Source organism: Ostrea edulis, chromosome 6 (genome assembly GCF_947568905.1).
Source record: "Ostrea edulis chromosome 6, xbOstEdul1.1, whole genome shotgun sequence".
Lineage (NCBI taxonomy): Eukaryota > Metazoa > Mollusca > Bivalvia > Ostreida > Ostreidae > Ostrea > Ostrea edulis.
The window spans coordinates 48,374,309-48,392,271 of record NC_079169.1 but is presented as its reverse complement, the minus strand read 5'-3'; the positions used below and the strand labels follow the sequence as shown (position 1 = coordinate 48,392,271).

The window sequence follows — 17,963 nt, the reverse complement described above, 5'->3', positions numbered from 1 at the left end:
TGAATCAAAACATTTTCCTAGTACAAAATTTTAAAAAATCGTATAGTTAAAAAAAGTGGAGTAGCAACGCAAGGTGACCCCCCTCCCATTCACGCCGATTAGTGCCTGATATATATGTACATGTAGATGTTTTTCTTTATTTGATAATATATAAATATTGCATGTAGTTGAGGGTAACATTGAAAATTTCAATGTTACCCTCAACTACATGCAATATTTGTTTTATTATACTGAATGTTATGTAAACTGGAAAGCAGAAAAACTTACGTCTGTTGACATTTGATCAATCACTGTCATGCGATATTTCGTATTTCGATGCGGGTACTCGCGTTTATTACAAACGATCAAACGACGTCGTCTAGCAATCTACGGCGAACCGTACGCGCATAAATTTGACGCATGTGATAATTTTTTTATAATTCCAATCTTATTTATTACAATTGTTTTGATTGGACAAAAATAAAGCTGAACAAGAGTTTACACTTCAATAAATCCGAAAACGCGATGTATTCATACACGCCTGAAAACAAACAATATAGTGCGGGTAACTATTCAAATTTTTGCAATTGTTAATAAAGTCAATGAATTGGAATTATAAGAATCAAACATTCTTTTTGAAGAATTTATCGATGTGTAAACTCCGGACATTTTACTCACAAACTTAACATAAAAGTGCTTCGCACTTTTATTCAGTTTGTGAGTAAAATGTCCGGAGTTTACTATAGGATTAAACATTCTTTTTGAAGAATTTATCGATGTGTAAACTCCGGACATTTTACTCACAAACTGAATAAAAGTGAGAAGCACTTTTATGTTAAGTTTGTGAGTAAAATGTCCGAAGTTTACACATTGATAAATTCTTCAAAAAGAATGTTTGATTCTTATAATTCCAATTCATTGACTTTATTAACAATTGCAAAAATTTGAATAGTTACCCGCACTATGTTGTTTGTTTTCAGGCGTGTATGAATACATCGCGTTTTCGGATTTATTGAAGTGTAAACTCTTGTTCAGCTTTATTTTTGTCCAATCAAAACAATTGTAATAAATAAGATTGGAATTATACATCAATAAATTCTTCAAAAAGAATGTTTAATCCTATAATAATATCACCCGTTGTCAAGTACTGTTACCCGTTGCTAGATACCATCACCCTGGGGCGCGTGTTTTTTTGTTCTCAGAGGGTAACAATATGTTTTTTCAAATGCTTGTCGACCAATCAGGTTCGAGTATTTTACATGAAAGTATAATAACATAAAATATATATCTGCACGGATAATCCTGCAAATCACTTATTACCGAAATTCGTCAAGTATCAAACTGTTACGAAGACTTTTTTTTTTAATTTGGAAGAACTTTATTATCATAATATAGTTATATGATGTATCTCTTAAGACGAGATATTTTTTCAAGATTTAAGATATACAATGGAAAATAGTAGATCTTAAAGTAACTGTTCATGAAATATACATTACACTCCCGTAAATCCACCCACCATACGATTGAGATCGAATTGAATCGGGCTCGCTAATCATTTGTTCCAAGATAGTCAGAGCGGAAGTTTTGAAGAGATTTATAAAGAATGTGCTACACGGGCAGATGAAAACAACCGAAATGAAAGAGACGTATCCGGTAGTTAGTATTTATCCGGAATGCTAGTGCGCAATGGCGGCAATAAACAAACGAAGCGGATACGTTGAAGGAAAAACTTCTTTATTTCTTTCTTACCGTTATGTAGACCAGTGAAAATAATGAACAACGATTAATCGCATAAATCCCATGAAGAATAGAAAACTGAAAGTAGGGCAAACATAGATCCCTGGACGTATCAGAGGTGAGATCAGGTAAGTAGGGCTATTCTATGCATGAATGAAATGCAAAACTCACTGTCTGAACCAAATTATCCTACTGGTTTCACAATCCCATTACATCGAAATGATCATTGTATTTTTGTCCAACCCCCAACAAAAATCGGAAAGTAGACATTGATTTGGGGAAGTGGACATCAACGGGGGGGGGGGGGCTAAAGTATTAAGATGAAAATGGGGGGCCCGAGGGATGTAATCAAATTCATCAATTATAGCATGTATACCAGAACTAGTAAATGCACAATTGGCTGGAAAAAGAGCAATATGGACTTGTATAATTATATAAATGTGTATGTTTAATTGTTCAGAATGCAAAGTTGCAGTATGTATTCACATAGACATATAATGGATAACATATCTATTATAAGTCTATGCCCGGGGCAGGGTTGGCAAAAAAGTGGTCGATATGAGGCCGGTGGTCAATACTGGTTAATACTGGTCGATTGAAAATTGTTTGGTATATATAATATACTTATAAGTCATAATATTACATAAATAATGTACAAATGACTCTGTTGAATTGGGGAGATGTAAAAGTTTCTGTTCAAATTCCTTAATTTAACAAGAACTACCTTAGTATAAGTATTGTTTCATCAATCTTCATTTTAATTGTTGAATAAACATTTGAGGGTGGGTTAGTGATGTTTTCATAACAATATAAACAGGTACACTGGTCATCTCTGGTCCCAGCCTATGCTTATTTTATAAAACACCTGTCCACTCTGCTTCCTGGGCTCAGGTAATGTCCAGCTACCTTTTATTGTTAATCTGTCCAGGTACATGTATTAAGAGGTCTGTCTCCAATAATCAAGCTATGTTATAGAACTGTGACCCTCTGGTAGGTACTGAAGATGTTTCGGTCAGTTTTAGCAAACCAAATATATTAAACTTATGAAATTACATTTGATTATCTAATGAAAAATATTAATCAACAATTGATCCATATATTATAATGAAAAGACTTAATTTATCTTTATCTTTGCAAGAAATGTACAAAAATAGGAAAATGGACAGTTTAAATCACAATTGACCATTATTGACCACTTGGGGAGTATTGACTGGGACGGTTAAAACCACTGGTTAAAACTGGGGGCGGTTTTAACCGCCCAACCCTGCTATGCCTCTATGGTATTCAGAGATAGATCATACTAACTACATGTAATTACTTTTTCTTTAATTAAGTGAATTTATACATTACTTGTTTCTCCTATAAGTTAACTACTACTTTATGGCATAAATTGAAGATTCAGTCCCTGGTGTTGGGGATCTTTTATCTTGAAAACAATAGATGCTAGTGCCACACAACCAAAGAATGTAGTAAACATACTGCTACCTTTGCATGTATTAATTAGCAAATTAAGGTACTAGTAAATATAAATGTCTAGGGTGTTTTTTATCTATTAAAAAGATTGTATCAAACTCTAAATCTAATAAGTGAAATTTTGTAATATTCCAGCTTCAGGAAGTTTATCCTATCATAACGGAGATGATTAGCTACTTTGAACCTACTTTCATGGATCTACCATATTACTTTTTTTTTTACTATGACATTTGACTTTATGTTACTTTTCAAAGAAGGTGTAATTTATACGTATAACGTGCATCACATGCAATTTTAATGATGCAGGCAAATAATTTTGATGCAATATAAAAGGCAAGCGTGAACTGTAGATCTACCCAGATTAGATTCAATAAGAATTGAAGGTCAAAATCATGGTGGTAACACAAAGCATCTGTATACAAGATTTTTTAGGCTTGTTAAATGGAAAAATTATATGAAAATAATAGTCTCCAGTAATATCTACATTTTAATTCATATGAGAAATCTTATAACATTTTCAATATTCAGACAGATCATGAGATGGAAACCAATGTAATTGAGACGAAAAGGGAGTACAACTCGAAATATCAAGGAAAAACAAGAAAGGCCTTTGTGATCAGCAGATGATGTCCTATACAACCATCCTTCCATGACACATGCAATGGGAAGGTAACAGCTAAGTATATACATATAAATGATATTAAAATCCCATGTGCTCATTCCATATAATGTCCCTTGAACATTACAAGTATTTACTTATTCCAAATACATGTAGTTCAAAATGAAGTCAGAAATTCTAAACATTTTTTAAAATTAAAGTTTATTTCAGGAAACAAAGCCTGTCTGAAACTCTAAAATGACATTTCCAGAAAGCTGAAGAATGGATAAAAATGTATCTACCATCTTACAACCCAGATTTCATTCCACTGAAAAGAAAAGGGACAGGGTAAGAAGTTATTATTAATAAAAGATATATATATGCTGAAACATCTTAAAAGATATATTGTTAGCTCATCTGAGCTGAAAGCTCAAGTAAGCTATTTTAATCACTTTGTATCTGCCATCTGTCTGTAAAGTTTTCACATTTTCATCTTCTCCAGAACCACTGGGCCAAATTCAATCAAACTTGGCATAGAGCATCCATGGGTTAAGGGGATTCAAGTTTGTTGAAATGAAAGTCTATGCCCCCTTCAAAGGGGCGATAATCACAAAAATGTAAAAATAGGCCGGGGGGGGGGGGGGCATTTAAAAATCTCCGCTAGAACCACTGGGCCAGAAAAGTTCAAATTTACATGACAGCTCTCTGACATAGTGCAGATTCAATTTTGTTAAAATCATGGCCCCGAGGGTAGGGTGGGCCACAATAGGGGATAAAGGTTTTGCATACAAGTATATAGGAAAAATCTTTTTTAAAATTATCTCTTGAACTATTTAAGCTAGGGCTTTTATATTTTGTATATACATTTTTTACGAAAAGTTCTTTCATGTGATGCATCGGTATATATATTTCTTATGGCAAGATCTTTTGTATCATGCATGTACCATGATCAATTACCTTGTGACCTTGGTCTTATTCAGAACAGCAAGATCTTGTCGATCATATTGGTGTTGAGGCATTTCTGTGTAATGTGAATTCATTTTCAGTAATGTTGTGATCCTTGGGGTTCATGTAGGCTGGGGCCACAATATGGGATCAACATTTTTCATAGGAATAAAGACTGAAGTCTTTTTTAAAATCACAACAGCCATACAATGGCAGGGCCAAGGTGACTTCGGTGAGCGATGTGACTCTTTGGCTTCTTGTACTGTTTAAGACGCATGTATTTAAAATTTATCATAGGGTATATTTGCATTTATTTTTTCAGAAATTTTGCATGTCCATGTCTTGGAAGGTGAATAGGTGGAAAGTCAATAGATGCTTACCATATCAGATGCTTGCAAAGGATACTGGGGATAAAGTAGCAGAAAATTATGGAAAACAGAGAAGTGGCAGTCAGGACTATGGAGGGGAGGGGACAATGACAGTGAGATGGCGTTAGGTTGGACACCAGAAGGGAAGAGGGCATTTAAGAGACCGAAAACAACCTGGAGAGGAACAGTAGAAGCAGAAAGAAAAATTGCAGAATGGAGAAACTTGCATGAGATCAAGATGGTAGCAATAGAACAGAGTGGATTGGAGAGAGTCTCGGTCCTATGTGTTTTGGCATGGAGAGAACTAAGTAATGTCTAGATTGTTGGAGATAGGATGACCAGGAATATGAATGGATGTGATGGAAACTGTACTAAGACCCTTATGTATTTGGATAGATTTACATACCATCATGATTTTGCTATGAAAAACTTGAAAAAAATCCTCAACTCATATTGTAGCTGACATTGTACATTTGTACTTACCAATATTTCAAATGAACATCAGTTTTTAGACACACAATATCTTAACTTTGGAGTCCATGTACATCTCCACATTGAATAATAGGTTATGATATATGCGTGTGAAATCTTTTCCTATGGTATGCACATGTTAACACATTAGTTTAAATGATGATGTATATCTTATGACTATGGAAGAGAATGTGTTCAGAACAGAATATGTGTCTAGAAGAGTTGTTGTCCTTGAATGTAAATTATTATTTACATGGGGTTGAAAAATAATCCAGCACACAGTAGTAATAAATGCATTATGTTAAAATACATTTATGAATGGTATAAGTGATACTGATTAATACATTTTGTGAAATCATATTATTGTTATGTTTAATAAATTTCAAGGCTGCACCTTTGTACATTTTACAATATAATATTCTGCACTTTGGTATCAAATTCTCTTAACCTAATTTAAGAGTTACATATTCATTAACAGTAAGTTAATTATGATATGCTATGTAGTTTGTCAAAAGGGCATTAGCTGTGAAAGTGATGGCAACGTTTTTATTCAAAATCTCTCAATAAGAATATATATTAATGCCTAATAATAATATTTATTTTGTACAAAAACATGAGAAACCTAATAAAACGACAATAGATTGTCACTTTTAGTGTATAGAAATACATAAGGACGAATTATTGTCTTGCAAGACAATAATCATTTAATTACCAAAATTCATGTGATATTCATACACATTCATGTGCCTGTTTTGGGGTTAAAAGGTGTTTGAAATAATTAAATACTGGTGTTATCACTGAAATATACATGTATGATATGGAGTAAATTTCATTTAATTCATTTTTTGGTATCAAAATGACAGCTAATACCCCTCTAAGAATAACTATTTTCAATGCACATCATAATAACCTTGTTAAGCTTGAAAGAATATTGGCTATAAGGAATCTTGATCATACATGTAAATATTAAAAATATTTTTAATTTCTCTCAAGGAGTTCCTTATACACAAGCATAAAATCATGATTATAGTACATTGACTCTTGTGTGTTTCAATCTGTTAGACTTTCCAATTTTATTGCATTTCTTGGAAGTTGTGTTAAAAGAATTGGTGGTCTTGGAAAAAGGTTGTTGTAGTGAACAGCAAAGGTCAACTGCTATTCAACAGTCTGTATACCTAGTCACCAAGGGCAAGGGTAGAGGTCATGTGGTTCTGCATTTCACAGGGTCAGCTAAGGGGCTAAAAGAATATAGTGTTAATGACAATTATTTCCATGAATAATGAGAGACATCTCCCATCTCTTTAAAGATTTTGTGGGAGATGAGAAATACTTTATTTGAAGCACAGACACCAAATTAAAAGTGGAGCTTGTTGATCCTAAGTGACATCCTTGCCATTATCTTCAATGCAGTCTCTCATGTGTCTTATAAAGGTTTGCAAACACTAGTGCTTGCATAATGCACAGACACGTGAAGTGGGTAGTGTACGTGTACAGATGTTGTGTACACACCACCACCCCTCCACTGTCTACAAAATATATACCTGTAGAACCAGTAATATCACCAGAATATGTTATTTCTCCACCGATCACCTTCATAAGTCATTATGAAGTCAGTTCTACATTCTATGAGCTCTGGTGAGATATTGATACATACGTACCACTGGATCTAAAAGAAATCCATTTTACCACCGTCCCATTCCAATTTGATATCCTTTACTCTCATGCGCTTTAAATCAGAGACGGGATACTTTTAACTTTGATAAAGTTGAATTTTCCATTATATTCACAAGCATAGTAAATTATCATCCCTTGCGAATTATGATATACTGGCTGACACCCCCCCCCCCCCTTACATTGCATGGTAGGATGAATCCGCCCCCTTCTTTACATGTATGGTGTTGAAGTTTGGAATAGAGAACATCTGTTATGGATTTTTTGGACCCTTCAAGAATTTTAGACTCTGCTACCCCCCCCCCCCTTCAGGAAAACAAGAGGCCCATGGGCCACACCGCTCACCTGAGTCACCTTGGTCCATATCAGAAGATTTTCCATATCTATTTGCATGTAAAACCGTAGTCCCTATTATGGCCCCAAACCTACCCCTGGAGGCCATGGTTTTTGCAAACTTGAATCTACACTATGTCAGAAAGCTTTCATGTAAATATGAACTTCTTTGGCCCAATGGTTCTTGAGAAGAAGATTTTTAAAGATTTTCCCTATATATTTGTATGTAAAACTTTGATCCCCTATTGTGGCCCCATCCTACTCCAGGGGGGCTTGATTTCAACAAACCTGAATCTGCACTATATCAGAAAGCTTTCATATAAATCTCAGCTTTTCTGGCGTAGTGGTTCTGGGAAGAAGATTTTTCCTATATATTTGTATGTAAAACTTTGACCCCCTATTGTGGCCCCATCCGACCCCCGGGGGGGCCATGATCTTAGCAATTTATAATCTGCACTATATCAGGAAGCTTTCATATAAATCTCAGCTTTTCTGGCTCAGTGGTTCTTGAGAAGTTGATTTTAAAAGATTTTTCCTATAAATTTGTATGTAAAACTTTGATGCCCCCCTTGAGGCCCCATTCAATCTCCGGGGTCCATGATTTTAACGAACTTGAATCTGCACTATATAAAAAAAAAACAACAACAACAACAAAAAAAACAAAAACAAAAACAAAAAAAAACTTTGACCCCCTATTGTGGCCCCATCCGACCCCCGGGGGCCGTGATTTTAATAATTTAGAATCTGCATTATATAAGGAAGCTTTCATATAAATCTCAGTTATTCTGGCTCAGTGGTTCTTGAGAAGAAGATTTTAAAAGATTTTCCCTATATATTTGTATGTAAAACTTTGATCCCCTATTGTGGCCCCATCCGACCCCCGGGGGCCATGATTTTAACAATTTAGAATATGCATTATATCAGGAAGCTTTCATATAAATCTCAGCTTTTCTGGCTCAGTGGTTCTTGAGAAGAAGATTTTTAAAGATTTTCCCTATATATTTGTATGTAAAACTTTGACCCCCTATTGTGGCCCCATCCGACCCCCGGGGGCCGTGATTTTAATAATTTAGAATCTGCATTATATAAGGAAGCTTTCATATAAATCTCAGTTATTCTGGCTCAGTGGTTCTTGAGAAGAAGATTTTAAAAGATTTTCCCTATATATTTGTATGTAAAACTTTGATCCCCTATTGTGGCCCCATCCGACCCCCGGAGGCCATGATTTTAACAATTTAGAATCTGCATTATATCAGGAAGCTTTCATATAAATCTCAGCTTTTCTGGCTCAGTGGTTCTTGAGAAGAAGATTTTTAAAGATTTTCCCTATATATTTGTATGTAAAACTTCGACCCCCTATTGTGGCCCCATCCGACCCCCGGGGGCCATGATTTTAACAATTTAGAATTTTTATTATATAAGGAAGCTTTCATATAAATCTCAGCTTTTCTGGCTCAGTGGTTCTTGAGAAGAAGATTTTTAAAGATTTTCCCTATATATTTGTATGTAAAACTTTGACCCCCTATTGTGGCCGCATCCGATCCCCGGGGGCCATGATTTTAACAATTTAGAATCTGCACTACCTAATAAAGCTTATCTATAAATTTCATCTTTTCTGGCCCAGTGGTTCTTGAGAAGAAGATTTTTTAATGACCCTACCCTATTTTTACCTTTTCTTGATTATCTCCCCTTGGAAGGTGGCCTGGCCCTTTATTTTAACAATTTAGAATTCCCTTTACATAAGGATGTTTTGTGCCAACTTTGGTTGAAATTGGCCCAGTGGTTGTTGAGAAGAAGTTGAAAATGTGAAAAGTTTACAGACGGACAAACGGACAGACGGACGGACAGACGGACGGACGGACGCCGGAATACGGGTGATCAGAAAAGCTCACTTGAGCTTTCAGCTCAGGTGAGCTAAAAACCCACGCTATGTGTCTGTCTGATGCTCTAAAGATTCTTATGTGCAACAAAAATGGAAGTTCAGTAAAATTTCTGGCAACTTTCTTGCATATTGTATTGAAAAAAAATAATAATTTGATTTATAGTCAATATTAGCCCTAAAATAATATATGTCTCTGATATAGAGCCTACCAAAAATACCGTGTAATTTCATTCCAAATGTACCTAGCCAAATTTGTCATGTAATTGGATATGTAAGGTATTTTATATCTATTAGAAAATATTTTATTAAGATTAATTTTTCGAATTTGAATACAGTCTGATTAAAATCAAACCTCTCACTTCGCTCGATATACGGATAGTCGCTGCAGCGACTATCCGTATATCGAGCGAAGTGAGAGGTTTGATTTTAATCAGACTGATTTGAATATGGCGTATTATACGCCAACAATTATTCCGGAAATATATTATCTATTGGTGACGTTTCACCCAAGTAAGTATAATCTCGCAAGAATACCGCTTGTTTTCATCTGCCCGTGTAGCACATTCATTTATAAACAGCTTACATATAATACAACAAAGTGAATGTTCCCTTTACGGTGGACTACTTTACAAAGGGATTTGGGAATAACACTGTGCATTCATCATTCATGTACAGATAGACACTTGTGAAAGTAATCATACAGTAAGGGCAAGCCATAAATTTACTAGTTTTCAAAGGGAAGTAACCCTTATGGCCTTACATATTTATCGTTGTAAACGTCTAAAAGCATCCTGTCTTGAAAAAATCGATCACGACGCAAAGCTCGTCGGTAAAAATTCCATATATATTTACAAACAGCTAACAGTTGGCCATGATTTTTGCTTACGTAGGTACTTACGTAAGGGTTCGACCTGACGTAGTGTTTCTACTAGTTAGTAGAAAACTTGCGTAAATTCCAATCTTACTCCACTTGATGAAACGGACTTACGGAAAATATTTAGTCTAGTCAGAAAGTTACGCCAAACTAAGCTTACGCAACTAGTTACGATGTTTGATGAAACGGCGTCCAGGAGACTTAAACGCATGTATAAAAAGATAAAGGTACTTGTCAGCAAATACATGGAGCATGAACTAGTGCTACCGGGAAAAGTGAACACCCGCCAAATCAGGTAAGCTAATCGAACTACCTGCGGTGCAATGAACCATGAAATATTTAAATTGAATACAGGCAAAGATCATCCGTAAATATAAATAGTATCACTGAATGAATGTCATTACAATGAAATTTATTAATGACAGAATAAGTCATTTTATCGCAATAACTTTTATTTATAATCGCTGTATTCAACCTGAAAAGAGAATATGATAAATATCAAATTTTATTTACAAAGACATATTTACATGAAAATACTGTCTACAACACTAGTTTTAAAAATGTATCGATTTTACTTATGTATCTTTTTTTTCTAGAAGCAATTCGTAACAGAAAACTTGTGAAAAGCAGAGGGCAAATCTCAACAACTTTTGCATGCCGTAATCTCAGCAAGTGATACAACGCCGGTCAATGACAGATTTCTTGTGAACCCGTTACATACGAGCTAATATTACGTGTAAATAAACCAGCCTGTTGTCAGATGTCATTATTGTACAAGTACACATATCATAGAGCTGGAGCGTGGTATTCGCTAGGTACATTCGTTTCAACTCCAGTCACCACCAGGTGCGTCCATTTAAAGAATATCGGATTCTCACCATTCTAAAGGTTTAGAAGTACCCGTAGTTAGATATGCTGTAATTTGTTGGCGCAATCTGTCGCAATTTCATGATCTCTGGTTACAATATGTATTGTCCAAAAACAAAAAAAATCAACCCACATTACTACTGATTCTAATGTCTTTTTCTGAATCCCTGTATATCTTTTGATCATTAAACTGTTGTGCATAAATTTATATCTAAGTCATTTGGTTACAGAAAACTAGATGAAGGTTCTTTAATAAGAGATATATCTCTGAACTCGATATTTCCAAAGGGAAACAACTTGAGCGTACAATACTGTAATTTTATACCAAGTGGTAGAGATAGGAAATCAATGGAATTGCACCGCAATGACAGGTACGTTTATATACAACATTAGCTAGGGATACAAACCATTTTTTATGTTTACATATACCAATAATATACCATTGTGGTATCTTAGGTCAGTATGGTGCTTTAACTACTGAGAGGTACATGTACAATGTTTAACAAATCCGGAGGGCGAGGTGAATATTCCACTTTGAGTGCAGCTAAAACATTGACAAAAAGTGTCAATAATTGTTTTATCTTATGATTGAAAACATCAAAATTGGCTGCTAGAGCCTACGAAACGATACTTGATCAGTCATATTTACAGCTAGAATGTCTAATTTACCAAGCGATACCTGATCGGTCGTATTTAGATCGGGTTCGGTGTTAACATTACAGAGATTATTTTCTGTGTTCCCCGAATGCCTGAGACTCAACAATCACGGCAAAATGGAACGTCATGTTCACCTGCACGTGTCTTCGATATGAATTCAACAATTAATTTTTCCAACATCAGACCAAAATAAATTAGAAAATTAAACATCGATACGATTTGATGACTATTCTTTGGTTACTCAATGGAAACTACAGTATATATAATTAATATCGTCTCTACTTACTTTTCGACTCTCTTGCACTACATTTATGGCACACAGTGTGACTTCTATATAAAGAACAGGAGTAACAATTGTTATATTACGGTAACATCAAATCCGATCCAAAGAAGATCGACCAGGCATCGGGTTGGTAAGTTCTGCACATTTCTGTATCCGGTTTCGCTTATTTAAATTATCTAGTCGTACGATAAACAAAAACTCGCACTTTCGATCGCATTGTAAATGTTACAGTCTAGCCGTATATAAAGATGGCAGACAAGGTATTGTTTCATAGATTCAATGTTTTAAAGTAGAATATTTACCTCACCATCCGGTCCATCTTCACAAGTCAAGAGATATTGATTCGTTCCAGATTTAATATTTCTCAGGTAGCTAAAGCATCATATTGACCTCAAAGATGTCAATAATACGATCGATTGATTGAATATTGTTTAACGCCCCTCTCGGGAATCTTTCAATCATAGGGATATGTCACCTATTGCCGGTGAAGGGCTGCAAAATGTAGGTCTGTGCAGGGAGGGATTTTAATCGTGCCACACCTGCTGTGACACGAGGCCTCGGTTTTTGCGGTCTCATTCAAAGTACCGCCCCATTTAGTCGAATCTTACGACATGGAAGTGTACTGAGGACCTATTCTAAACCGGATCCTCACGGGTTTATAATATGAAACATTAATTCTGTTTACATTTACAAATACTAGATGAATTATCTTCACATATGCCAGTAACATGGGACACACTATTTCGAACACTTCACATCTTTACATATCCCAATGCCAGGGGTACAGGTCATTTATTAGGTATACTAAGAGATATACAACACCTATTACCTTTACATAATACATGTGCATGGATATATCATCTTGACTTATATACTGTTCCAATACCTATGGATACCTAATAATTTTACCTTTACGTATACCAATATCTATAGAGTCTTGTTTTCTCTACATATCAATATTTTGTGAATATGAAACACTTGTTCTCTTCACACATACTAATTCCTGAGGAGACATGGCACTTATTATCTTTACATATATCAATTCCTAGGGAGACAGAATATTCATTATTTTTACATATACCAATGTAAAAGTAAAGATAACGAACAGTGATCAATGTCATAATTCCTTTAAAGAATACAAAATCAAGAGCAGGGCAAATATGGATGTACATGGGATCAGATGCCTAGGACGAGTAAGCATCCACTGTCGACGGGTCACACACGCTGTGAGCCCTAAACATGTATCTTGATCAGGTAAACGTAGTCATCCATAGTCAAAGTCAGTGTGTAAAGAATGATCTAACAATTGATATGAAACATATCAGGTAGCACTTGAGAGGTTGTACTGGTAAACTAGAGCATTATAACGACCATAGAATTTGCGAATTGCTTATTTTAAACGCGATTGTTGAAACCGCTGTAACTTCAACTTATTTGTCAGTTGCCTGCCTACCTGTTCAATGATCATAAGCGCCGAGCATATGCCTAAATTGTACGGCCCTTCACCGGTTATGGTTGCGTTTCCATATGGGCGAAAAATTCTCGGGAGAGACGTTAAACACGGCCTTTTGAACAGGGAGGGTTCTTTAACGTGCCGCACCTGCTGAGACACTGGACCTAGGATTTTGCGTTCTCATCGGAAGGACTGTCCCATTTAGTTGTTTCCTACGACAAATAAGGGTTTTTTTTCCACCAGATCCAGTCGGAACATCGCTCGGCCTTTTTCGTCAAGTCGAGAAAAAACTACTTCTCGACTTGACAAAAAAGGCCGAGAACTTAATGCCGCGGCCTTTATTTGTATAGATTCCACCACATGGTAACACATGGCCGTACAGGTCAGGTTGCTACAGGTCAGGTTGCGCTTGCACAAGAACAGAGTGTACATGTTTATCGGACTCAGTAATGTTTCATAAACAAGAGAATTAAAAAAATATTCTGTAAGGTTTTTGAAGAATTGTTTTTGTGTTCTTAATTTAAAACGATCAATGGTATGGAGTCTTAATTCATTCATTTACACATAGTTACATTCAGGGCCGTAAATTAACCTTCAATTTGGAGGAGGCAGGAAATTAGGCGGGGGTCTGGGGGCCGCCCAGGCCCCCAGACGCTGAGCACATTTTGTGCACACTGAACACGTTTCGTGCAAAATCCTTGATTCTAGGGCCTTCTAAGATGTTACTTGACTAACTCATTCTAAAAGAAAGATTTGGAATGCTTTTTAAGGGAGGTATCATGTTCTTAGTTATTGGAAACAACATAAATTCTAATGAACTTTAAATTTTAATTTTTTTTGGCTCAAAAGTTGGAGGAGGCAGCTGCCTCCTCCGCCTCCATGTAATTTACGACCCTGACATTACGACATATTCACCTTAGCAACGCTCAACAAAGGAAGTCATGTATTGTTGTTCATGATGGACATCATGTTTGAAGTTACAGTGAGATTTTGAATTGAAAAATTGACATTCAAGCTTGTGAACATCAATATTTTGTTGTCAGATTGATATCATTGGATTAAGGCATTGTATTGCCAGATTTATAGCACTGGATTAAGTAATTTGTATGAGAATCAAATGTTAATTTACCATTAAATCAGACTGTGTCTTCTATTGAATTTGAACTTTTAAGTTCAAATCAAATACAATTACGACTTTTAATTCTGGAGTTTAAAGTCAAAGCTACACATATTCCATATCCATTAGGCCTAATATAGGTCTTTGATATAATGAAATATTTGCATGTTTTAATACACATTTGTATGAGTATTTTAAAAGTTCTATTAGAACACAAGCGTATCATCCACATAGTGCAGTCCTTTTGTAAAGGACAGAAACTTTTTTATATACCTGGGATACTGGACACTTGATATCTTTATTTTTTAATGCATTACGGCAATCGCAATGCCTAACAATACAAATTCATCACCAAGAACTGAAATTCTAAACCATTGATATTATAGGATACACGAGCTGCAACACTGAAGGAGTTTTGTTTTCATGAATACACAGTGTATTGACCAGTATCGATGTGATGCATGAGTCGGTTAATTTCAGGGTCACACAATAGGAAATGTATACCCTCTATCTAAGATCTGTTGAACGCACTTGCTCGTACACATTTTTAAAAACTAAATTATGCCAAAGAACCGCTAACAGAGCGTAAAATTTAACATTTCGTTTTATGGAATGTTTTGTTTATTTTATTTTACAGTGGGAAGTCGTCGACCTGGCTAAAATGACTAATCTTCCAAATGGGGATTGAGATGAAACGTTAATAAAATAACACACACACAAAATATGATGGCTTACGGAGTGGACATTTGATTAGCTTTAATCTGATCTTTAAAAAAACAAATTTTGACGACAATATCAATATTAGCAAAAGGTGGGTAGAGGCTTTTGCAGAGGGTAATGAAATATGACGAAATAAAATCAGTGAACTTGTAATTAGGTTTAAATATTACAAATAGTACTGCATTGGTCTTGGCATTTTTAAAAAAGAATATCCAGGGAAATGATGGAGGGGAAGTAAGTATTGAATGTCATTTTATCTTGCGTAATGTTTGGTGAAAGGTATGTTCATTTCTTGGAGTTTTCATTTACGTTTACTACAACGTATGATTAGAAATATTCTTGCGTGCGTAGGTTATCTTGTTTTCAAGAGAGTATGATTATTTAATCATATTGATATCATTAATTTTTGATAGTGGTATTTTACTAGTGTCTGGTAGATTTTCTACTACCACTGAAATTACACGCTGGAAAAGTGATACTTTGATTTCCAGAATGATATATAAAAATGCGTTTTATCATGTATTAATTCAGGGTGTTCATTTTCAGAAATGTTTCTGAATTTTGAAAATGACAGACAAGGTATCATTTGATTCGCCATACCGGCGATATGACAAGAAACCCTACCGGCACGTGAACTCACTCTCCTCAAAGTCAGAACCGAAGGCAAAAAGAGATGTTCCGGAATGGCAAAAACGCCTTTTGACCTCAAAGTCGGATAAAAATACCTATGAAGAATTATCACTTTCAACAAATGAAGATATTTCTGATATAACTATGCATCTAAATTATCCCAGGACCAATACACCTTTGGATTTTTATCCTGTATACGACACTTCTGGTGAAATAAAGAAGGCACGGCGCATTACCAGTGGACATGGCCGATCGGTGACACCTTCTAGGACAGGAAGTGCCCTGTCCGTGAGAGGAGACCTCGATTTATCCCTTAAGGGAAGACAGGAGACATACTATAACGAAGTGAAAAAAGTTTATGATGTCGACAAAGGAAGAAAAATGCGACAAAAAGAATTTTTCCAGAAGTACACGTCTTTCAGATCAAACTATGATAATGAAAAACTGCGAGAGCAACGCCAAGCAGAAAGGTTAAGGATAGACAGAGAAAACCAGATTCTTAAAGATTTGAAAAGAAAAAGGACGGAGTTCCAGAGGGAGAAAGAATGGCGAGTTCGTTGTCAGTATGTTACCTGGAAACAGTTAGAACACGAGCGAATGGATCGAGAGTCGCATGGCCTTCCGTTAAATGTTCAAGCAGATTTCTACCTCAAGAAACGCAAACCAATGAAAACGATGTCAATAAAACATGTTGTCCGTAACGAGACTCCACGGTACCAAACCGCGTCAAAAAGGCATATCAGAGAAATGTTTGGAACAACGTACCCTACAATTGACCCTAAGTTAAAGCCCCCTGCTTTTGGACGGAACAACAACAATACCGGCATACAGAGAGGTACAGATTCCTTTGAACAGCCACGCTACTAATCTACGGTATTTATTAAATGAATTCAACCGATAAAATTAAATGTTGATGATTGGAGTAAGATGTCTCATTTTCTTTCAGATTTTGTTGCTGAAAAAACCGGCGAAAATCATTTGAAGGAACTGGACCGGGCGAGGAATAAAACAAGGGCTCTTAGAGCTCAAGCTCATTTGAATTCCAGATTACGGTCACTGGATCGCCATACGCCACAAAGGGCACAAGACATTCGACGTTTCTGGATTTCGTGAGCTAAAACGACTATGGTGTATCGAAAGAGATTTTTCAATCTCTCGTCTTTTATATTGTTTGAAATATTTAACGGAGATAAATATCCCCTTTTTGTATAATATTTCATGAAGTCATCAATGCATTCTTAAATACCGGGTATGTTCATTGAAAATAATAAAATTCTATCAAAAATTTCTTATTCTTATAACTATTTCAAGAATCTGTTTTACACGCATTAAGAGATCGAGTTATAACCAATTTCCCAGTACCACACATAATACATGTACCACTTGCATGTTTACATGTATTGAAACGATATATCTGTGGTATTTAAGGTAGGTCCTTTCGTTTAACATTGAGATTTGTTTTAGCAAATATATGATTGCATCGTGACATTACAATATGACGCATGTCATTGCATCGAGAAAATATAAAATGTACAAAGTAATTATCTCCTTTCATATTGAATGAAAATATGTTTTTCACGACCTCCAAGAGAGCACAGAAAGCAATCGTAACGTTACCGTGCTTTTATGATACACAACATATTTCACCTCGATGTTTCCCGAGCCGAAAAGACGCTCTCCTACACCCGAGCCACGCTATGTACGTAAAAGGACGTTCCCGCTACGATCCCATCTCGCTCCGAGACTGCTCCTGTGACTGCATCAGGATGCAGCTATTCTCGCACTCCAATACCATGTTACCAACTGTCGTAAACTACAGTCATTGATTACCACGATCCCAAATCGATGCCGTTGATTATCGCAAACTACGAACATTTAAAATAACACACGACTCCAACCCTGGAT

General features: G+C 35.7%; 1 protein-coding gene and 1 long non-coding RNA gene across 3 annotated transcripts; both read left to right on the top strand.

Moving 5' to 3' along the window:
• The first annotated feature begins 2,050 nt into the window (after window positions 1–2,050).
• Window positions 2,051–5,285, top strand: LOC125665764 (uncharacterized). 2 transcript variants are annotated; one of them, XR_008795831.1, is made up of 3 exons: window positions 2,051–3,858; window positions 4,019–4,135; window positions 5,055–5,285. It is a non-coding gene; the product is annotated as an uncharacterized LOC125665764 (long non-coding RNA). The 2 variants fall into 2 exon arrangements; XR_008795832.1 differs by having other exon boundaries at window positions 4,009–4,135.
• A 10,689-nt stretch (window positions 5,286–15,974) lies between these two features.
• LOC125648455 (uncharacterized) lies at window positions 15,975–17,338 on the top strand. The gene is made up of 2 exons (XM_048875566.2): window positions 15,975–16,893; window positions 17,005–17,338. The coding sequence occupies exons 1-2, from the start codon at window positions 15,996–15,998 to the stop codon at window positions 17,169–17,171; spliced, it is 1,065 nt and encodes a 354-aa protein (XP_048731523.2). The 5' UTR covers window positions 15,975–15,995; the 3' UTR covers window positions 17,172–17,338.
• The last annotated feature ends 625 nt before the right edge of the window (window positions 17,339–17,963 follow it).